General features: G+C 62.9%; 1 protein-coding gene across 2 annotated transcripts in view; it reads right to left on the reverse strand.

The window, feature by feature from the left end:
- The window catches only part of COL5A1 (collagen type V alpha 1 chain), a 138839-nt gene that overhangs the window by 68498 nt on the left and 47216 nt on the right, over window positions 1-23125 (reverse strand). For both annotated transcript variants that reach the window (XM_047699330.1, XM_047699329.1), the window contains exons 5-11: window positions 9344-9475; window positions 8418-8555; window positions 7755-7994; window positions 6641-6799; window positions 6457-6513; window positions 2621-2662; window positions 2363-2425 (exon numbers count right to left, since the gene is read on the reverse strand). In XM_047699330.1, the coding sequence (XP_047555286.1) occupies window positions 2363-2425; window positions 2621-2662; window positions 6457-6513; window positions 6641-6799; window positions 7755-7994; window positions 8418-8555; window positions 9344-9475 (831 nt within the window). The remainder of the gene's footprint in view (window positions 1-2362; window positions 2426-2620; window positions 2663-6456; window positions 6514-6640; window positions 6800-7754; window positions 7995-8417; window positions 8556-9343; window positions 9476-23125) is intronic.

Consider the following 23125-nt stretch of genomic DNA (forward strand, 5'->3'; position numbering starts at 1 on the left):
TCTCTCCGTGATTGCTCAGATGGAAGGCGAGGCGGTCTAAGTGTCCACTTGCTGGGACAGATGCAAGGGACATCCACGGGACACAGACCCTTCTCGAGCAATTTCAAGAGCCCGTGTGTACACAGCCGACCCCGGCGCTGCCGCGGATCCTGTTAGTCTGGCCCCAAAAGCAGGTCCCAGACAGACGCCCCTCGACAGGTCCTCTAGATGAACCCTGGCCTTTTCCAGACTCAAACGTAAAACAAGAAAGACTGTATTTTCAAAAAAACAAATGTTTTCTCTCCCAGCTTCCTCACGGATCCTGGCGGACTCCCACGGAGCCTGAGCACGAAGCTCGTTTTGTGTCCAGAAGGAGGTCTGACTCCCTCTTCCTGACAGAAAGGGACCCTCGCTGGCCACACCCCAATACACTGATGGGCGTCGGGCCCAGCGCTCTGCAGCAGGCACAGCCGCCCGCGGACAACGACGCTCACACCCGGGGGGGTGACGCGGCAGGCACGGCCGGCAACACCCACCAATGGTTGCCAGCCAAGAAGACCGAGGACCTGCGGCTCCCCAGGCATCACCCCGAGGGACATGGACTGTCCACGCCTGAACCCGCAGTGGCTTCTCCGGTTATCGTACCGTCGACACGGTCCCCGTTCTAGGGAACTGCTGTGGAACACGGTCTCTACGAAGCCGGGAGAGCTCCCTCTCTTCCCTGCACGGGAGCCGGTGCAGGCAGGACGGCTGGCGGCACGCACAGCAGCCCGCACGCGGAGCGCGCCCACGGGTGTGTGCGGCGTGTGTGGGGCCCCGGAGCTGTCCCCCTTCTCCAGGAGGTCCCCCCTCCATCGCCACCCGGCACGCGGCCCCTTCTCTTTGCTGCGGGTTCCTGCTCACGAGCTCAGTGGCTGTAGAGCTGCCCGTGCGTGACGGGCCCCTTGGCGCCCCCGCCCGTCTTCCACGGGCACAGGCTGGGCAGTGGGTGCCCGGGCAGCTTTATCAGGGAAGTCCCGGAGGCAGAACCGCGGGGTCAGAGGTCTGCTCCCAGACGCAGCTGAACTGCCCTTGCCTGCCGTTTCGGAAAAACCCGCAGAAGACAACAGTGTGATCAAAAAAGAAAAAACTGGGGCAAGTTTGGCCACCGGAGTCCCCTCTTGGAAAGCCGGGGTGCCGCTCACTGCTGGGCCTCGTGCCTCAGAGGCAGTCCCAAATCAAACCCCAGCGTAAGATCAGGGTCCGTGTCTGCCAGGAACCAGACGCTGTCCCTGCGGCATGCGTGTGGCTCGGTGGCGCGGGAGGCCGTGTGACCCGGGTCCCGCAGAGCCCCCCACGGCTTGCAAACAGTCAGCAAACCCCTGCCAAGCGCCAAGGTCTGTCATGGGACGCCTCTGTCACTTCCAAACCCAGCGGCCTCTTCACGGGACCGTCCCCCGCCACCGTCCCAGCCACCGTCCCAGCCACCATCCCCCGCCGCACACCCACCCAAACCGTTAGGCCTGTCCTCTCCAGGCAGCATGCCAGGCCCTGGGGATAAACGTCCGTTAGGACACACACACGCTCCTAGTTTCTCCTGTCCACAGCGTAGCCATCTGGCTGCCAGCTCTGCCGGGCCTGCGCTCCCGTCCACCCTGGTCAGACCGGCAGAAAAACTCAACACAAAGGAAAACTAGCCCTGCGGGACGGCCCGAGGCTGCAGTACCCCCGAGCCCCACCAGGTGGCAGAGCGAAATCGCAGCGTCCTTGCTCAGCCCTGCGCAGCAGCAACCCCGGGGCCATTCGGGGACCCGGGGACCCGGGACACGTCCCTTTGATGGAGGGGGAGCCCAAGATGGGTCCTTCTGACCTGGGAATGTGTGCCTTTGATCTGGGGACCTCAGACCTGGAGGGAGTCCAGGGTGAATCCCTTTGACTGGGGACCCCAAGAAAGGTCCCTGTGACCGGAGGACCCCGAGATGGGTCCCTGTGACCCAGAGCAAGCCCTCCCGTGCTGGTGCCTGATCCCCAACAAGGAAGACGGAGTGAGGGGAGGGCGAGCCCAGGAAGCTCCCATGCAGGTCCGGACCCCACGCGCCACGCACAGCACTCGTCACCGTCGGGCTAACGCAGGCCGCAGGGCCCTCTGTGAGCTGAGCGCAGCGGCCTCCGTGGGACCCTCACCGCGGCCACCTGCCCCAGGCACACGGCCGCCAAGGAGGGCCGCTCCCCAAACTCCCACAGACACGGACGCAGTAAGGAGGTGGGGTGAGAGGCAGCAGGCCCCGCAGTGTGGTGAGGGGAGCTGACGTGCCGGATGCCGGCTGCACGTGTGAGGACGTCGGCCGCGGAGCGGAGAGACACACGGACAAGCCCCGCAAGCCAAGCGCTGAGTCGTCCTTACCCTTTCTCCGGGGTCACCCGCTTGCCCAGTGGGGCCCATCGTTCCCGGAGGTCCTGGGAGACCCTGGAATCAAAAACAAACTCAGTTCAGGAATTCAAAGTCAGCCACGGGGCAACACCCCGGTCCCACCTCGCTTCGCCGGGGGTGGCGGGGATGGGCCCCTGGGAGGGGGGGCAAAGGGCGGTCAGTGGCCCCCTCTTTTCCACCCCTCGCCCCCAAGCACCTCCCACAGGCCTGGGATGTGAAACAGACACTCACCGCGGGGCCTTCAGGACCCGGCGGCCCCTCCATGAGCATACCCTAGAAGACAGGAGACAGTGTCTGAGACCCCGGACCGTCTCCCTCCTGAGATCCCAGAAGGCGCCTGGGTCCCCGGCAGACCCTGCTGGTGAGGCGGACCCCACAAGGACCACAGACTCGTGCCTCGGGGGCACACCAACCAGGAGCCAGAGCAAGAGGGAGATGCCACCAAGTCCACAGGACATGGGCCGCCCTCCTGCAGAAGCTCCTCACCCCGCCGCTGGCCTGCATGGCCGGCACCCCCAAGTGGGGACAAGGCCTCCACATCAGCCTAGACCCCAGAGAGGCCGTGTGGGTAGCTGAGGGGTCCGTGGACAGAGCTCCCTGGCCCAGGGTGGGGGTGGGCGGTGGCGCCGCTCCCCTGCCTCCACTTCCAGCCCTGTCCCCGAGCAGGACTCCCCGCTCTCCTAACCAGTCAACAGCAGGCCAGGCAGCTCCAGCACCCCCTGTGTCTCACACCCACCACGGGTGCCCTGAGACAGTGCACACCCTGCGGGCAGGAAGGGGTCTCCTGCCCCCACAGGGATTTCCTCGCCAAGAACACAGCAGGAACAGCATCTGGGGGCCCTGGGACCAGCTAGGTTCTGCCTGGCCTGGCTGAGCAGGCTTCCACCACACTCGGGGCCCACAGAGTGGACAGCGATGCCCTCCTCCCCACAATTCTTGAGACTGCAGGGACAGGGCTCGGGGGCCACATGTCCCTGGCTCCAGGGACAGACCTCTTGCTCCCCCCACCCCAAAGCAGAGAAAGCACAGACTGCTTTCCTCCAGGACAGCGCCCAGACTTTCCTTCCAAAGTGAACCGGGCTTTTGAGAAACATGTCCCCCACCCCCCAGGGGGACAGGGGAACGCCCAGCTGAGGCTCAAAGACCCGCACGGGTGAGGGGCACCGGGCCACTGGGCCCTCCGACCCCCCAGCCTCCCCACCAGGGCTCCCCTGTCGCTGTGAAGACATGTTTACACAGACACGCTCTCGGAGGAATTTCTGTCCGCGAGATGTACACAGACAGCTCATCCGGTCGCTTTCGGATGTCCTCCTCGGACAAAGGCAGCTGGGGAGGCTCGGCGGGGAGCTGGGACCCAGTGAGGGACCTCTGGCCATGGCGGGGCCTGGGGCCTACAGCTCTCTTCCCAGACACTGGCTGTTGTTCTCAGGTTGCTGGGGCAATGCCGGCCACAGATCTTCCGGGAGGCCAGGCTAGAGCGGTCCAGGGTGGCCCGGGAAGGAGGCCGGGCGCCAGGACGAAAGAGCCCAGCAGAGGGGCCTGAACATCCCCGTGGCCGTGAGCGAGGAGGGAGACAGGTGTCGCTGACAAGGGAAAGTGGCGGATGTCCTCCGGGTTGCTAGCCCGGTCTACACCCCGCCAGGGTGCAGATGCCAGTCTCAAAACTCAGCGGGCAGGTGACTGAGTGACGGCCTCAGCCTGGCCCAGCTGGAAACAGCTCTCGACGCAGGTGCATCCGCCCGCTGAACAGTCTCAAAAAGCAGGTTCCTTCCGAACCACCTCGGAGAGTAGAGACGGCGCTGCGTAGGCCTCCCGGGAGCGCTCACCGGGGTACCATGAGACACAGTCTGGGGATGGGTCCCTGGAGTCCCAGGATGCCAATAAACCCGAGTCCCCAAGGCAGAGGTCCGCCGCCCTCTCAAGGAGCCACGGACCCTGCTAACAAACGACAGGAGGTGTGGCTGGGAGGGCAAGAGGGGCTGGTTCCGAGGGCTCCATGGACAGGAGTCGCTCTCCCCAATGGGCGGGCACTGGGGCAGGGTGGGGGCCCGGGAGGCGGCAGCCACCCCGCCCTCTGTGGTCAGCGGTCAGCGGCGAGAGCCACGCCGGCCGGCTCCCGGGACTCGGCCTCTGTTTATGGCACTAAGACTCAGGGCATCTCTGGGTTGAGAAGTTCTGACTGTTTACACGGCATCCCCAGGGGCCCTGGCGAGGGCCTGGAGGACTCAGGGAATGGGCTAGGGATGGGGCAGGACTGAATGCCCGGGCCAGAGGAGGGAGCCCTCCCCTAGCTGTGTCCGGATGCCTCAGCTCCCCAACCCCCAGATGAGCTGGACCTCGTGTAGACACGCTGTCTGTGCTGAAGCCCTCCTTCTCTAGCCCTGCCCCTGCCCGCCCCCAGCGGACCACCCTGGCAGCCGGGGCACCACGGCTCTCCTCCAAAGGTCGTCCGGCAGCTGTGAGCAGACAGGAAGCACACCCAGATGGTGCCAGCCTAGCCCCTCCCCAGCACCTCCCTATCCTGGGGACCCACGTTCTTCCCACGCAAGATGTCCTATCACCAAAGCCACGCGGACCCCACAAAAGGAACCCCAAGTCAAGAGCAGGTCCATCTGGGGACCAAAGTGTGTGGGGACATGAGTGGTCAGTGAGATGAGTCATGCTGAAGCCAGGACCCTGTAACAACTGCAACACACCTGCTGTCCTTCCAGGGTGTCCCCACCCCAGCTGCTGGCTGCCCCCCCACATTCTTCCCCTGTAGCTGGACTTGACATCAGGATTTTTCATGTCTCTGAGCAAGGGGTGTCCTGGTGCTGGTCCTGCCCCCTTTGGCACCTCTGCACCCTTCCCCTGTACCCCCATCTGACACCCTCTTCCTTGGACCCACAGAAAGCCCTGGAAGGGGATGTCCTCAGCCTGAGAAAAGGTTGTGTGTCTAGTGGCCACAGCCCTGTGAGGCTGACGGGTCCCATCCCCGGACAGGCCCGGAGCAAACACCAAAAGGGGCTGCCTTCGCCACTCTCCAGAAGCTTCCAGGGGCATGGGGCCAAGCCAGGAGGGCTGTGCTGAAACTCTGCCCACTGGGCATTCCCCTAAAGATGGGCCCCATCCCGTCTGCCCTGGCCACTCTGGAGAGGCCAGCAGTGAAGGTTCTAGAAGTACCTTCCCAGGTCCATGGGAGGACGGACGCCACAGAATTCCTCACCCCAGGAACCCAAGGTCATAAGGAACCAGACACCCCGACATCTTGTCCAGAGCTGAGCACCAGGAACCACCCTTAGCCCAGCTCCACCTTGTGACCGGCCGCGGGGCAGAACACTGGCCTCCTCCCTCCGGCACTTGGACGACGTGGCAGGGTGGGCCTCAGCCGGCCCCGCCCCGCCGTCATGTCCACAGCAGCTGCCCGGCCCACAGCGCTGCGGCCACCCCACGCAGCTGCGGAGCCCGCCCCTCCCGGCCCATCACGTGGCGCCTCGCGTCTGACCCTGACCGCTCTCGGGCCACAGAGTGGAGTCCGCCACTCCCAGCCGGGCTCCCCGGGGGCAGAGGACATGCAGCAGGGAGCGGCCCTCTGGGCCCCTGGCCGCAAGCCTCCCCCTTCCCCGCCCTGCTCCCTCAGCACCCATCCCATCCACTCCTCCCGACCCCGCACCCAGCAGAGCGAGTTCTCAAGCTCCCTGGCCATGGGACAGCCCCCAATGCGTCCAGTTTCCACACTCACCCCAGGCGGTGGCCACGCCGGCCCAGCCCAGATCCAAGGTGCCCCGCAGACCCCCCGACCCCTCCGGAGGGGCTGCCCTCCTTCTCACAAGCTCTGGGTCTCTCACCCCGGTGACGACGGCCACGCACGGCGAGGCGCTCAGACCTCAAGAGCACAGCATTCTCCCTGCCGGGATCCCGGCGGCTGGCACCTCAGTCAAGGTCTGGAACGTTCCCCCGCCTGAGCCCCTTTTCTGAAGCCTCAGCAGCAAACAGCGTGTGGCGTCTGCGAGGGGTCCCCGGGCTGGGCCCCCACCTGCCTCACCCAGTGCCCGCCGACTCCGGAGAGGGGCTGAGAGCATCCTTACCGGCTCGATGATGGCGGGCTCTCCCTTTTGACCCTTCTCTCCTCGCGGTCCTTCAATCTGGGGTCACAAAACACAGGTGGACAGAGGGTGAGCGGAGGAGGGAGCTCACCAGGCAGGGGCGGCTCACGGCCAGCCCTCCCCGGGCCCCGAAGGTGCCGGCGGAAGGAGCCCCACAGCCCCTCACCCCTTCGTAGATGGTGTCCTGGTTGGCGGGCATGCCTGGCCCTATCTCCGATGGGGAGGCGGTGGGGTCGTAGTAGGGGTCATAGTAGGTCTCGTCCAGGTTCCGGATGGTTTCTTCTGTAAACTCCCCTTCCAAGTCGTCCTCCGGAGGCAGAGCCGGCTGGGGGGAAGGGGCAGCAGGGGTCACCGGAGGGCCGTGTGGGACCGGGCAGAGACCCCTTCCCTGCCCAGCCCCACAGCCTGGGGACGTCAAGCACGAGGCCTCCCAGGAGTCCAGTCAGACTCGCTGGCGCCGCTCCTGGACCCCAGCGGCCCTCACGCGTCTTCCCTCTCGCCACAGGGGACTTCACCCCAACCCCGCGGGACCCCTGGCTAGCTGGGGCGGCACGGGGACCAGCGTGCTGAGGGGCAGTCAGAGCCCTCGGGGATCCAGCCCAGGGCCTCACGGTCGGAGGCGACAAGCCCCCAATCGCACGCTGCGGACAGAGGGGTCTGGACCATCAGAACCGGGTGTCCGTCCTGTGCCGTCAAAAACCCAGCTCCACGCGAAGCCGACTTCGAAGCGTTCGCTGTGTGCGGTGCTAAACTCCTCCCTCGTATGAAGTCTTGCCCCCAACCCTAGAGGCACACCTGGGAGTGCCAACTTGTGAATGACAACTGAGATCCACAGGGGCTCTCCGAGGTCAGGGGATGGGGTTCGAGCCAGGTCCGCCGGGCGGGAAAGCCCACGGTCGTACCTGGCACTAGCTGGCCCAATGTCCCTCCCGACAGTGCAGACCCCCCCACTCGTGCACTGTCCTGGCCCCCTCAGGCCACAGAGAGGGACACCGCAAATATGCATGTCCTCGTCCATCCCCACCCGAAACCCTGGGAGAACGGGCGGGCGGGGCTCATTCCACCCATTTCACAGATGGGAAACAACAGTGAAACAGGCTCAGGCAATCGGGGACCCCAAACCTGCTCAGGGCCCCCGGGGGCCAGGGTCTGCTGCGCTGTGGAGCAGGGAGCCAGCCCAGGATCCCCGAGGTCAGAGCAGAGTAAAGAAGGAGCCCAGAGAGCTCCCCCACCCCTGCCCCCGCCCCAGCCCCAGGCCCATGTGGAAGGGAAGCACTTACATTGGAGGAGTTGGCAGTGCCGGCCGTGCCGGTGGGGACCTCGGCCCCAGCGCCGTGGTCGGGGGACTGGTCGGGGTTCTCGAAGCCCTCGTTGTAGTTGATGTCATCGTAAGGGGCGGGCGTGTAGTAGTCCTCGCTAGGCATGTAGTCATAGTCCCCAATGCCAGGGTCCTCCTCCTTCCCGGCCCCCTCGCTGGCATCGGGCACCACAGGGGCTGCCGTGGTGGGTGGGGTCTGCTCCTGAGATGGGGGAGCAGGGCAGGAGTCGGGGGTCTGGAGGGGACCCCCAGCACGCCCCCGTGGCCACCTAAGAGCCCTGTGGATGCCATCCATGCCAGGAGGCAGCCAGCCCCGGGGTGTGCTGTCCGTGGCCCAAAACCCCCCATCCTGCCCTCGGAAAGGGCGTTCTGCGGCTCCGGGTTTAAAAGGGAAAGACCTCATACGCAGAGCCGCACGCTTCCTCTCACACCAGCGTTGGCTGGCAGCATAGCAGGTGGCGAGCCCACTCCCCCACATCCCCAGTGGCCCAAAGCACGGATGGTCACCAGGCCCCTGGGGCACTGGTTCCCTGCTGAGCTCGCACCCACCCCCTCCCGGCCTCCACGCCAGCCCCAGCATCCTCCCCACTGTGGCTGGCAGTGCCAGGCGACCGTCCACACAGACCTCAGCAATCTCCGTGGTCTCCCTAGCAGCTTCCACGGGCTTCTTGGTGGGGACAGGCTCTTTGCCTGGGTCGTCCGTGTCCTCGTAGTAGGGGTACTCATAGTAGTATGTATCACCTTCGCCTTCTCCCTCCGGGTACTAAAAGCAAATCGGGGCCACGTGAGGAAGGAGGGACCCCACCGGGAGCCCAGCTACTCGCCTCACCGTCCGGGTTCAGCCAGGAAGAGTGGACACCAGAAAGTCGTGGCTCCGAACGGGCCTCTGCTGGCTCCAGCTCCTTGGGCGGCTGAGGCAGCCCCGTGAGAAGCACAGGGAAAGAACGGGGGCCCAGGGCCCCTTCAAAGAAAATTGAGTTCTAAAAGGTGCAGATGTTCTGATCCTTTAGGACCGAGGGCCAGGACAGCCAGCCAGGCTGTGGGGTCCTGTGGCACCCTGCTGTCCCTCTGAATCTCCGAAGCCTCACCGAAGCCCCACCACAGTGACAGAGAAGGTCTTGCCCCTAAAACAGGGGCAGGGGCCCAGCCAGGAGGCCTTGGCTGCGGGGACTCGGCCCGAGCTCAGAAGACCTCCTGGGCCACAGGACCCCGGTTTCGTGAGCATCACCCTTCCTTCTCTTCTAACCGGTCATGACAGAAGGAGACCAGGAGGACTAATGACAGCAGAGTGAACATGACAGAGGACGTGCTCCGCTGTGACCAGGAGGTGAGAGACGACCTTCACTTGGGAATGGCGGCGAGAGCTCTAGGCGGGCTGAACCACGGCGCGGCTGGGTACGGGGCAGCACCAACCTTGGGTTCTTGCCCAGCAGGTTTATTTTAAATCGGGGTCGCGTGGCCTTTGTGTCCCTCCACCCCGGCCTGCCTGACCTGCCCCCTCCCAAGCAGTCTGCCTACAACACCACCGTGAACCCGGGGGGCCTGACTCACGTATTCATCTGGGTTGGGATCCTGTGACTGGGGCGTGTCGGGGACGGCCGTGTCACAGTCGGGGCTGTAGTGCTCGCAGTAGTCGTAAGCTGCCCGGTGGTCCGGGACAAAGAGCAGCTGCTGGATATCACCCTGGAAAAGGACAAAAGCCCTTGAGTAAGTGGCACACAGGGGATGAACACGGGGATCCGGGAGGCCGGTGGCAAGCAGCCCAGACACACCTTGGGAGGAGCTTGTCCTCAGGACCAGCCTTCCTCTCAGGGAGCTGCTACCTCCAATTACCACTCAAGCTAGGATGGCCCACCCATCCAACCATCCAACCATCCAACCATCCAACCATCCATCCATCCATCTATCCTTCTATCCACCCATCTATCCATCCACCTACCCACCCATCCATCCAACCACCCATCCATCCACCTACCTACCTGTCTACCCATCCATCTATCCATCCATCCATCCATCCACCCACCCACCACCCATCCATCCATCCATCCATCCACCCACCCACCACCCATCCATTCATCCATCCACCCACCCACCCACCCATCCATCCATCCATCTATCCATCCACCCATCCACCAACCCACCTACCCACCCATCCATCCACCTATCTACCTACCCACCCACACAACCATCCATCCATCCACCCACCCACCTTGGGCACCTGCCAGGTGCCAGCCAAGTGCTCAGAGATTTTTGCAAACTGTGGTTGATAAAGGCAAGCTGTACACTACACCCTAAACTGTGAGAGCTTGCAGGTGTGCTACCACGTTCCCTGTCACCCCCAACCACAGGGTAAGGCAGGATTTATTTTTAAAGAGGAAAATACCATATGACCCAGAAATTCCAATCCTGTGAATTAAGAGACATAAATAATTCACTCAAGAAGGAACCGCACTAGGTATCAAATATGTCCACAGACACCCATGCTCACAGCAACATTATACACAACAGCCAAGCGGTGGGACAGCCCAAATGTCCATCAGTGCATGAACAGATAAACAAATCGTGGTCTATCCACACATCGGAATATTCAACCATGAAAGGACACAGGCTATGGACCACCTGGATGAGCCCACACTACCAACCACAGAATATTCTGGTTCACTGCCATGGCAGCCAACATTCCCACTATGTCAGATGGGGAAAATGTGCGACAATTCTATTTCATATTGTTTTCCTCAAGATATGTCAACAGCAGACAAACAAAAGAGAACAAAAACCATGGGTCTGATGAATGTTACCAAACATTCATCCAAATAGCCATCTCCAATCAGATGGCTATAAACTAGACAATATAATAATGATTTTATTAATGATTAATGCTTAGATAGTGTTTACTATAAATCAGGTATTGGACAAAGAAACCGCATGCTGTCACTTCATTTGTGCCATTAATTCCCATCTGAAGCTGAGAAAACTGGAGCCCTGAGGTCACCTCAGGGTCACACAACATTCATGGTCACACAACAGGTGAGATGGAGCCAGCTTAACACAGCCTGCACAGTATCCATCACTATGTGACATGTTGGGCTCGAGAAGGGAAAGGAACATGGAGGAACATGCCCAATGTTGAAACTATGTCACTAGAGATGGTGCTCAAGAAAGGATAATTGTGGGCCATGCCCAGTGTTGAGCTCCTTGGCCCAGAGCCCATCCTGCCATGTGCACATCTATCTACCCACCATCCATCCACCACCCATTCACCACTCATCCAACTATCCACCCATCCATCCATCATCCATTCACCATCCATCCATCCACCCATCATCCATCCATCCACCCATCCATCCATCAACCATCCACCATCCATCCATTATCCACCATCCATCCATCCATCCATCCATCCATCCATCCATCATCCGTCCATCCACCCAACCATCCATCAACTATCCACCAACCATCATCCGTTCACCATCTATCTACCATCTATCATCCATCCTTCTATTCGTCCAGTAGCAATCATTGAGCACGTACTAAGTGCCAGTCCCTGTATTACACACAGAAATGTAGCCGTGGCCCAGAACCACTGCCTGGCAGTGTCCACACTCTTCCTAACACTTTGCTCTTGCATTGTGCCCCATGGGTGAGATCACATGCATACCCATACCCATGTATTCATGCGGTTGTCACTGATGCCCCTTGACTCCCACTGTTCCTTTCTGTCCAGACACCTGAGGCTACCCCTGCTCCTGCACGCCCACTCTCCTGTGGCCCAACAAAAGGCCCATTCTTCTCCTGAAGACAAAGCTATGAGTGAAGCAAGATAATATGGTAGCCGTGAGCTTGACTGAAAGGGGATGGTGCTCATTCTGCACAAGTCAGAACCACAGGCGCAAGCAAGGAAGCCATGTCCTCCAACCCCTCCGTTTGGTAAAGGTGTGTGAGCCCCTTCCCTGAGCCAGACACAGACTAGGCTACACATGGAAGGCTGAGAGGATGTGTCTCTCAAAGTTCCTGGGCGTGGCTCCCCAGATGGTCTCTCAGGGTCTGGGACGCTAAGTGCCAGCCCCATGCACGGCTCTGAGGGACAGGATCCATTGCCCTTCCCTGGCCTGCCAAAGCTTCTGTAGGGTAACCGGCCCAGAGATGGGGTGAGGTGGGGGTGACGCAGTGGCAGCACTGGGTGACAGTCTTAGAGTCCAGAGAAAGCGCATCCTGCCTGGCCCCTGAGACATGGGTCCGAATTATGTGGCCCCAACTTGGCTTTGAAGACCCTGAAGGTGGGCGAGGAACTCAGAACTTGCCCCAAGCAGACCCGTCTCCACACAGATGGCTCTGAAGGGAGTCCCTGGAAGACACTCCTGGCCCCTCCCCTTTGACCGGCAGAGCGGCTGCCTTCCTCCCTTCCTCCGTCTCTCCCTTTCCCTCCTTGCTCCCTCCTCCCTGTCCCTCTCCGCCTTGCTGTCTCTCCCTCTGGGTGTCAGAGGCTCCTGGCCCATGTTGTAAACTCTCCCGCCGACAAGAGCCATGTGACAGGACCAGTGAATCCAACCACACAGTTTTATTAAGCAACACGACTTCCAGTTCAGATTTTATCCAATTCAAATAAAATATGTCCTTCTCCTTTCTGCTGGCAACTTGACATCTGAATGTGCGTTCCCCAGACACAGTCTCCGGAAGGGAGAGGAGGCTCAGGGGCCTTTGGGGGTGGTCGTGGCAGCCGGCACCCGGCGCTCCCCTCCATCAAGCCACCGGCACAGGGGACTACAGGTATCTGGTAAAGGGCCTGCCTCCCCAGGAAGCCCAAGTCCTCGGGCCATGGCCACATGTGGCACACCTGTGTCCCTGTACCCCAGAGTGCCCCACCCAGCACCAGGCTTCACAGGCCCCACACGGCGGCCTAGGCTGTCCCCAACCCCAGGCTGTCCCCAACCCCAGGCAACGAACAAGGCCAAAGGCTACGTGTAACAGCAGGAAGAGGCCTGGGGCCGAGCGCTTCCCGCCGACTCACCGGAGCTCTGGAATCCGAGGTCAGGCGCTGACCTGACCCTCCCTGCCAGCCCTGCTCCCCTGCCTGCCTCGCCCATTCCCCACATGGCTGCAGAGGGACCATGTGGTCAGCAGCAGGTCACCTCTGGGCCCTGCAAGCACAAAGCCCCCTTCATTCCCAGGGCCCACCTTCCTCCGCAGACTCCTAGGCTTGTAGCAAATACTTTCCCCACACCCCTGAGGGGGTCCCACAACAAAGAACATGTGCCCCTTTGTTCTGAGGGTGCGTGTCTCAAAGGACAGGGATCTGTCCACCCCCCGCGCCTCTGTGAGAAGGGGAAACAGGCGTGGGTTTGAGCCTCTTGGAAGCCGTCGTCCAGGGCTCCTGCCGCCCCCATCCCACCTCTTCCCTGCACACACAGGAGTTGTGTGCGCAGGTTGGCATGTCGAATACACGCGTGCTCCTTGCAGAGAAGCTGTCCCCCACGGACCTTTCTCTAGTTGGGACCAGAAACAACCTGAGAATCTTTGTCAACCTGGGGCTGCGGCAACCGCTAACCCGTGCCTTGGAGACGGCCCGCCCGTGGCTGGCCCTGATCTGGCTCACGCTGGATCTCACATGTCCCACAGATGCTCACGGTGTTGTGACTGTTCTGAGAGCATTTCCGTGATGCTTCCTGGGGCAGACCAAGCTCCAAGCCACAGACCCCGAGAGTCGCTCGGTGACCCCCCTTCCCAGCAGAGCTGTTCTCCGTAGCCACCGGTGGGAGATGCTGGGGGGCCTGGCACGAAGGCCCCTGCTGCCCACACTCCAGCCCCTCGGGGCCCAGGGGGCAGGGTCAGCAGGACAGCCCTGGGTGGTGTGTCTGTGTTCTGGGGGGGACGAGGCAGAAGGCGGGAACCGGGGGCCAGGATGGGAGGCCCACCCACGAGTACAAGCAGCGCACCCAGCGAGGCCACTAGCCTGCAGCTTCTGGGGACCCAGCCTGGTCTTCAGGAGCCGAACGCCAGCGCGGTGACGCTGGCCAAGGTCTGAGCGGCTAGCGGGTCCCCTGCCTCTCTAGGAGCAGTGAGGGCAGCCCAGGATATTTGTGACCCAGCTGTCCTCTCGGGTCCGGGGAGACTCTGACTAGGAGCCGTCAACCAGCCTGGCCTTGACCTTGGACGAGTCGGGAGCCCCCCTGCCCTGAAGGCAGCCTAGCAACCCCCAAACTCGGAGACTCACGACCCACTTGTGGCCTCTGGAGTTCTCTGGGTGTGTGCGTGTGCACATGGGCGCGGGCACACGTGTGACCGTGCAGGGCAGTGATGACCTTCACGTGACCTTCTAGGCTGGCTGACCCACTGGTGAACAGAAACAGAAAGAGAGCCTCTGTCCTTGGGGACCCTTGGGAGAAAGTGAAGGGACATTACGCCCTCTGGCCACGAGGCAGCTTGGACTTCAGTCAGGAGTCGTGGGGCAACAGAGGGCGGTGGCGGACACCAGGCCTGGGGCGGGAGCACCCAAGAGAGGCCGAGTGCACGGGAGCCTGGGGCTCACAGCCTGGCCCAGCACGCTGCCCGGCACGGTAGCACTCCCGCGGGCCCTGGCGCGGGCGAGCCAGGAAAACGCCACCTGCCTGGCTGCAGGGCCCCCCTGAAGCCTAGGGGTTCACATTTCGATGATTCCAGGTGCTCATCAATAACCCAAATGGTTACTCAACTAGAACCAAGGGCCGCTCCCCACCCTGGAGGCGCTGGACTCCGTCTCACGCGGTGCCTTCCTTTGGCTGGGCGCTCGTGGGAGCTCCATGCGTCCCGCTCCCATGGCCTTCCTGCCCCTCAGGCTCCCTCGGGATGCAGGGACCTGGGCTCTCAGCCCTGGTGCGGCTTCTCAAATGGGGTCCCGTGGAGGAGCCTGGGGGTCCCCAGCAGGGTTTACACACCAGCACGTCACACAGATGGTGGTTAAGAAAGCGTTTGAGGACCTGTGTCACACAGGTCAAAACCTGCGACGTAGTACAATGGTCTCACTTCAGACAGTAGTGTGAGGTCCACGGCGGGGAGGGTCCCCCGAGAGTCCCTGGGCTTCAGTGCAGCTGGGCCCCAAGGTCCAAGGCCAGGAGTTCTCTAGTCTAGGGAATGCAGTGGTGGGTCCCCAGTGTAGCACATCTCCCCTGAACATCCCTACTGCCCCCATTCACAGAGGAGAAAACTGAGGCAGCGAGGGCCAGGAACCTTCCAGAACCAAGAAGGACCCACCCCGCACTCCGCGCCCCTGTGTCATCCCACCGCTGTCCCACACTTGAGCTACCGCCACCTCTCCAGCAACAGTGGCCAGAATCGACGGAGGACTCCCCTGCCACCATCTCCCCCTGCAGACTCTGGCTTCCGGGCCTGAGCGGTTCCCCTGCTCATGGCCGTCTCACACTATTCCCCCTGCCCCACCCCCAGGCCACCTGGGCCAACTGCCTCCTCCACCCTGACCTCTGGCAGGCATGGCTGTGGCTCTCCCCAGGACCAGGAGATGCCCTCTCCCTCCACGGAGCCTTGTCAGATTTGCTCCACCATCAACGCCCTGGGTGGCAGGTGAGCCCCAGACCGATTCCCGCCCCACCGCTCCATCCACGGGCCCAGCGGGCAGGCAGCTCCCCCAGGTGCCCTCCAGCCTCCCTCCGGGAGCACAGGGCACCCGCCCCGGACTCACGGGCCTGACAGTGGGAATCCTGCTCCCCCCACAGGGGCAGCCGTCCTACCAAGGGGCCTGCACGCCTCAGCAACAGCCACCCGGTCCCGGGGCTGTGGAGACGACCCAGCCCCCTCCCCACGACAGCCCCTCCACCTGCACGGCCCCCATGTGCCTTGTCGCAGCTCCTCTGTGCTCACAACGGGGTGGGGGTCACCCTGTGTCTTCTCTCTTATCCCCATTTTGTGGATGCACACACTGAGGCTCAGAGAGGTGGGGCCTCGCGCAGGGGCACAGAGTGGGGGGCTCCAGAGTCACTGACCTGTGGCTCCTCCCAAGAGCAGCATGGCCCCTGTGGAGTTCAAGTAGAATGTCTGCGTGGACAACAACCATGGCCTCGCCCCGGCTGCCCTCTGCGTGGGCACAGGCCCTTGGGGGTGCAGGCGGCACCTGAGTCCACATCTGGGCCCCAGGCCCGCAGCTGGCCCAGTGGTGGCCCGGACCCCCTGCCAGAGCAGTCCGCACCTGCTGTTTTCACCCCGTCCCTCGTTCTGAGGCCGACCGCCATTTCCTGCCCCTACACACTTATGTCCACCACGTGCCAGGTCAGCAAAGCTCCACCCAGCCCCCAGAAGCTTCTGCTGCGGTGCCTGGCAGTCACGAAGGCCACTCTGCTCCGCGGCGCAGCCTCGACACCCCAGGCAAGAGTGGGTACCCTTCCCCTGCTGAGGACAGGCTGGCATCGGGCCCTGGGACACAGCGGGGCACGGGGGAGCCTGGGCCCTCACTGAGCCAGAAGCATTTTGCTGAGGGAGTCGGTTCTGTTCTTCCAATAATGAGCTTTCATCCAGCCTGCATTTCTGCTACAGGCCGAGAATATTGCAAAGTTTCTGCTGGGAGGCGTGGCAGCCTTGGGGGCCAAAGCACCGGAAGCCAGAGTCTGCCCCAACAAGGGCACCTCCCTACCTGGCGCACCCCTGCAGCTGCCCGTGCTCCCCTCCCATGGCCCTGAATTCAGCCTCCCTCCTCTCAACAGAACTCCCGGGCCCCCAGGGAGCAGCCCTGCCTCCACGGCCCCCACGCCATGGCCCCCCTCCTCCAACCCACACAGGCCCCATGGGGACCCCCACCACACAGTCGGCTTTCCCTGTGGGTTCTGCCATCTGACCTCAGAGCGCTTCATGCTCTGAGACGGGGCCACGCAGGCCATTCGAGAAGGGAGACACTTCTTGATCGAGCTGGCAGCCTACGTGGTCGGCAATCACGCCATCCCTGCAGCCAAATCGAGAAACTTTCCGCTTCCAGCCACCAGCAGGCTCTGCTCACAAACCAGCGGTGCCTGCGCAAGTCTGGGTGCCCACGGCCCGGCGCGTGGCCACCTGCAGCGTGGAGAGGCCCAGGGCCCCAGCCCGGCTCTCACGGGACAGGGGAGGAGGGCAGCGGGGAAACCAGCACACCGACTTGCCATCCCAACCCCAGAGGCAGCGAGCCACAGTTCCTCGACTGAGGGGACACAGCATCAGACTCGGGGGGCTGCTGGGAGAGTGGGACCCCCAGCCTCTGTGACCAGGGGCGGGGGCAGGACCGCCTGGGCCCAGCAAGTGACTCAGAGCGGCAATGTACACACGGAGCCCCAGGGACGCATGCGGCGACGGACCACCGCCGTCCAGCCGTCTAAGCATTCTTCCCCAGGACGCCTGGTGGGCTCCGGCCACCGTGTCCCACGCACAGTGGCCAGGGGACACTGGGGTGCCCTTGTCCTTGGTGCTCTGGAGACGTCACAAGTACAGTCGTCACGCATATTCCATTGTTCATACTCTTGGGACCCACACAAGTGACGTCTAAAGTTGCGTGTGGCGTCGTTCACCCATGACGTGCACATGATAGAGAAGAGAGGCCCCACGGCAGAGGAAATAACTGTTTCCCCGGTTTTCGGGGGACCCGTGGAGTCTGAGCGAGTTGAACACTCTCTGGGCAAGTGTCAAAGACGTACTTCCACGTGGCAGGAGACCACTCTGCTGGGCCCAGGTGCCACCCGGCCTCACGTCCCAGTCTATGACCTTCCCCACCACGTGACCACCTCCGGTTCTCCTACAATGATCACCTGTGCCACCAGCCAGAGCCTACCCCAGGGTGTCGAGGGGCCTGTCTGCTCACACACGCGTCTCCCTGACAGGGGCATGGTGGCCGGGGCGGGGGGGGGGGGGGGGGCGCGTCACGTCCCAACCGCACCAGACCTGACACTGGCCGCCATGACTAAGGGTGAGCTTGACGAAGTCGGAGAGGGGACACCTTGTCCCCAGCCTGAGGGACAGGATAGCAGAGCCAGTGACCAGGGCCTGGCTATTGGGCGCCCTCGTCCAGAGCCCCCGAGACGCTGAAGGGCCCGGGTCTCCCCGACTTTCCCGCCGGTGGTGTGGTACCCTTTGCTCCGGACACTCAGCCGCCAGTCCCACCACGAGGGCCACATTTGCCACGTGGGCAGCACATGAGTGAAGTGGCCCCGTCCTTCTCCCCTCGACTCTGAGCAGAGAGCCTGTGGACACCGGGCTGACTGCGGGGGATCTCTGTGCTCTATGGGACATGTGCTCTGTGACAAGCTGTTTGGAAGAAGGAGTAAGGACCCTGGGAATCACTGCACGGAGCCGCGGGGCACCAACCACGGTGGCCGGGGGCTGGGTCCTTCCCTCACCCGCTGTGGGCCCGTGCGCATGCTCCGTCCCCCCGGGCCACCACTGTCATCGGTGAAAGACAACAAGCCCTGCCTGGCGGGAGCGTCCTGAGGACAGAGTGTGACGGTGGGTGTAGCTCACGCTGTGGGCCTGGCACCCGGGGGACCCGGGCAGATGAGCAACTGCCGGAACCACCAGCACCTCCACCAGCATCACTACCTACACCACCACCATTACTACCAAACCAGTATTACTACCACCACCAGCACTACTACCAACACCATCACTAGTATTACTACCAACACCAGCATCACTACCACCCACACCAGCTCCATTACCACCACCCCCTGCACTACCTCCACTGCCACCATGACCAGCAGGCCACCAGCGTGGACCCCAGCGTGGACCCCGGACAAAGGCCCCCAGCGTCTCTTGCGGGAAGTGCTGATGAGCCCCTGCCTGGCTCACGCGGCCAGCATCTCCAGCAGCCCTATCGTGAGACTCGTGGACACAAAGATGAAGAAATCATGTTTCTGACCACAAGTCTCAAGCTTTAACGCTTTCCCAGGAGGTGGCCCCAGTGGCCGAGTGACCAGCCGCCAGGGTTCAAGGGAGGCCTGCTGGGGTGGCTGGGCCCCAGAGCTGGGCCCCGCTGGAGGAGGTGGGTGCCACAGGTTCACATCCGTACCCGGCCTCTCCGGGGTCCCCCCTCGGCCACCATGCCATCCCCATCCCCCTGGAGGAGACTCTCCAGCCCCGGGCACCAGCTCCCGCTCCACCCCGCCTTGCGCGTCCCAGGCTCAGACCCAGGTCTTCAGCTCAGCCTCCGCGGAACACGGTCCACACCCGCGATCACCTCGCCCTCGGTCCCGCACACATTACTGTAGCCCCACATCACACTGCGGTCGCTGACGGGCTCAGCACACACCGACCCCTCCACCTTCTCCGTAGGAAACGCTGCCCCCCCACATCCCCCGGGTCTACACTGGCACAACTGGTTGTTTGGAACCAGGTAAGGAAACCCACTGTCGTCCCGCCAGATCTCATCTCCTTGGCTCCAGGGCCTGGTCCCAGCCTGGAAGACCTTTCTGAGCCGTATCAGTCCATCAAGAGAGTAACTGGGCATCACCTGTGACTGTCGGGCTTGGCTGGAGTCATTTAACGCAGCCGTGGGGGACGGGGGGGCGGGGGGCATCAGGGGTCAGTTTGGGGGCCAGGCCTCTCCGTGCACCTCCACCTGCAGCCCCCCACCTGCTCCGTGACCCACCCTCACTGCAGGCCGCCGTGCGAGGCAGGCAACGTGACCGAGAGCCACGTGCTGTGACTCCTGCCAGAGTCCTGGGCTACACCCCAAAGCTGGGCTATCCCGGCTGCGAACACCACGACTAGGCCTGGCAGAGACAGGCTGGGTTGGCGTGACTCACCCGTGGGGATAATCCGTGCTCCCCAACTCTGAGAAGCGGCTTCCAACACAGCCCCTCAGAAGCACGAGCTGTAGGCGAGTAAGGCCCAGCTCTGGAGAGGGCCGTGTGCACCCAGAGGAAACCCCGTCCTCCAGGAACTGTACGCCCCCGGGAGGGCCACGAGTTCTCCCAGTGTCTCTGAGACCCGCCAGACCCTTCTCCAGGGTGTGCTTGTGGGCACAGACTGTTGGACTGGCCTCAGCTGGACAGAGGCCACCTGGAGAGGCCTGGGAGTTCCAGCGTGACCAGAGAGCAGTGGCTCCAGGTTGAAGTGAACAGCACCTGGGCCTGGGGCAGGGAGGAGAAGGGTCACTCTGAGGGGCACTCACAGGCCTTGGGGCCCAGGGGCCGGTTGGAGGGTCACCAACAAGAGGCAAGTTAGCACGCAGCGGTCTGTCGGGCTGGTGGGCAAGTCATCTCAAGGGAGGACGGAAGTCTGACGTCAGAGGCCCAATGCCCCTCACCCTCCACCTGAAAACTGGAATGTCCTTCTGATCCAGGACGTCCAGACCCTCTGGCCCTACACTTCCCTGCTGTGCAACCTTGGGCAGGTGGCTTTGCCTCTCTGGGCTCCAGGTAGCCCATGAGCACTGAGGAGCCAACAAAACATGCCCATCCCGGGCTGCTGTGCAGAATCGTCAGGGAATTATCAGGAGGCTGTCAGCCGTTAGGGCTGGAGGTACCTCCTTAGCGCTGGGAGGGGTGTTACCAGTATCTGCTTTTCCAAACAGAACAGAAGGAAGACGTTCGGAGGCACAGCCACTGCCCGAACAAGCCTCCCAGCGCGGCCTGGTGCCCGGCCCCCTGGACGGCAAGGCCGCACCGTGCAGACCTCACGGGGCCTGTCCTTCCGGGCGCCGGGAGCTTCCGTACAGATCCAGAGTAGCACAGTGGGAAAGTGAGTCTGCGCTCGCCCTTCCACGGGCTCAGAGGAAGCCCTCCGACAGGCGCTCGCACAACCGTCAGAGGCCCCCCCACGCCCCCACACAGGGACACGTACTTAGGAAAGGGTCACTTGTCAAATGCCCACACAGACGTCCCAGTACAGGAGTCTCTTTGTCCCAAGGTGATGTCCCCCCTTGGAGGCCCAGGGATGCTGAAGGCCCATAACGGGCCTGGGGAGCCCCTCTGCCACCACGCAGGCCCACGCAGCACGTCCCTCGTGGGCCGGCACTCTGCAGGTGAGGGCTGGATGCCAGCCCCGGCCCCCCCACCCGCCGGCTGGTCTCACAGATCTCCATGGCCCCTCCAACTCTCTCATCTGCAACACAGGGACGGGAATGATGGTACTAACCCTTGTCATCATAACCGCCATGGCACACGCCCCTCCCCTCCCCCAGCGGTCCTGAGAGTCTGACAATTCGCGGCCCTCGGACAGCTCGCTGGATGAGGAGGGACACCCAGTGCTCCCCCGGCACTCACAAGCCCGGCTGCCCCACCTCCCAGGAGGAGAAGGAGTCCCAGGCTAGACCAAGCCGTGCGAATGTAGGGGGAGGCCAGGACAAGGCTGAAGCCTCCCCAGGCCCCCTGACAACGGGAAGCAACAGAGAAAAAGCCCCCCAACACACACAGCGGAGCCCCTGTCCTCCGGTCACCCAGAGGGGCAGCTCCCGAGCTCGGGCACCGCTGCCAGCCGGCTCCCAGGGCTCTGCATCCAGAAGCATGGGCTGCAGGGTCCGGCCCTTCAGGAAAGCCAAAAACTCCCCCTGCGTCCACAGATGGGCCCTAGCCCGTCCCTGCCGCAGCCCTGCAGGTGACCTCGAGACGACATGCCCTCCCTGGAGCGCTGGCACCAATCCTCCCCGGGGACCCGCATATCAGCAGGTCATTCCACAAGGCTGGGCTCCCAGCCTTGCATCAGGGCTCCATCCCTGGGCCGGGACAGGGTCTCACTACTCAGAGTTTCCACAGAGCAATCCTGAAGCCCTCCCAGGCCAGGGAGCAGGGGTTACCAGGTCCCACACCACGTAGACAGAAGCAGGGCCTGCCTGACTCTGTGGGGTCTCTCTGACCCCTCCTAGCTGCCACCCCCACCCCCCCACCCCCCATCCTGGGTAGAGACAGACGTGGCCCCAGCTGCTTGACTCAACAGGACCAGGGCGACCCGGGCCGGCTCCAGGGGCACATCCTCAGAGCTCAGGCCCCACCCCAAACACCCTGACCACAGAGGCACAGACAAAAGCCCCTGGGTGTGGGCATCAACACGAGACCCACTGTCCCCCTGCTCCAGCTAGCCTCCGTGAGGCAGGCATCCCGCCCGACATCCAGCTGGTCACTGGCCCCCTCCCAACCCGCGGGCCGCTGGACGCCTGCACCGGGCACAAGTCCCAGCCCGGGCTTGCCCACTGCCCAGCCCTTCCTGGGCCTGAGCTGGAGACAAAAGTGTACCTCAAAAGCCCTGTGCACCGTCCTCATTGGCCAGCAGTCGCCCATCCAAGCCAGGAGGCAGGCGCGGGGCTGCCCAGGACCATCCCCTCCAGCCGGGAGGAACTCACCGTCCTGCCTCCCCGGCCGGACTCAACAGCAGACCGGGAAAGCCTCCACTGGAAACCAGCCCATGCCCAGTGATGAACGCTTCATTACCCTCACAGGCCCCGCAGGAATCAACAGGTGAACCCCCTTCCAGGCTGGTCTGGAAACAGGTTCAATACCACCCCCCAGTCCTACTCCCAGACTTTGGGAACGGGACTTTCTCTGAAAATTCGCCCTTCGTGGATATAAGGACGCTCAGGTTCTCAAAGGAGACCGCGCTGGATTGGCCCCAAATCCCGTGAGAAGCGTCCTCAGGAGAAAGACAAGGGACAGACAGACAAGAAGAGGAGAGCTTTGTGCAGCTGGGAGCAGAGCCTGAAGCCAAGGAACCCTGGGGCCACCGGGAGCTGGGGGAGGCAGCAAGGACCCCCACCCAAGGTCCTCGGGAAGGAGCACAGCCCTGCTGACCCCTTCAGGTCGCGCTTCTGGCCTCCAAAACTGGGAGACAATCCTTTTCTATCCCTCCGAGACACCAGACTGTGGAGACTCGTGGGGACTGCCATGTCTCTGCCCTTCCTGGGAATAGGGAAGGCCCCTGGAAAGGGGGTGGAGCCAAAGACCAGGGAGTGAGGCTCTGACCTTGCTCAGTCCTCTGCCTCCCTTGGGGTCTGCCAGAGAACTGCCCCGATGGGTGCGGGGCTGGGCCTCACACGGCCGCACAAGGCAGAGGGGTGCCCCTGGAGACAGCGTGGACAGCCACTTAGCAGGGGCAGGGTCCTGTGGGCCAAGGGATGGAGCCGACGGACCAGGCTCTTCAGGGACACTCTGCCCGCTGTGGGCCCCACCCAGGACATGCCATCTGAGGTCAGAGCACCTGGGTTTGAGATGCCCTCCCGCTCTCCCAGGGCCATGACTCGGACCCATGACTTAGCCCTGGGAGCTTCCACGTCCCCATCTAAAGTCAGGGGACATGGGCTGGAGCAGGGACAGGGTGCTATGCGGACAGGGCTCCCTCTTCAGCTGCTGTGCAAACCTGGGAGGCTTCTAGACATGCTCCTCGCCGGGTCCCACTGCG

Source organism: Lutra lutra, chromosome 13 (genome assembly GCF_902655055.1).
Source record: "Lutra lutra chromosome 13, mLutLut1.2, whole genome shotgun sequence".
Lineage (NCBI taxonomy): Eukaryota > Metazoa > Chordata > Mammalia > Carnivora > Mustelidae > Lutra > Lutra lutra.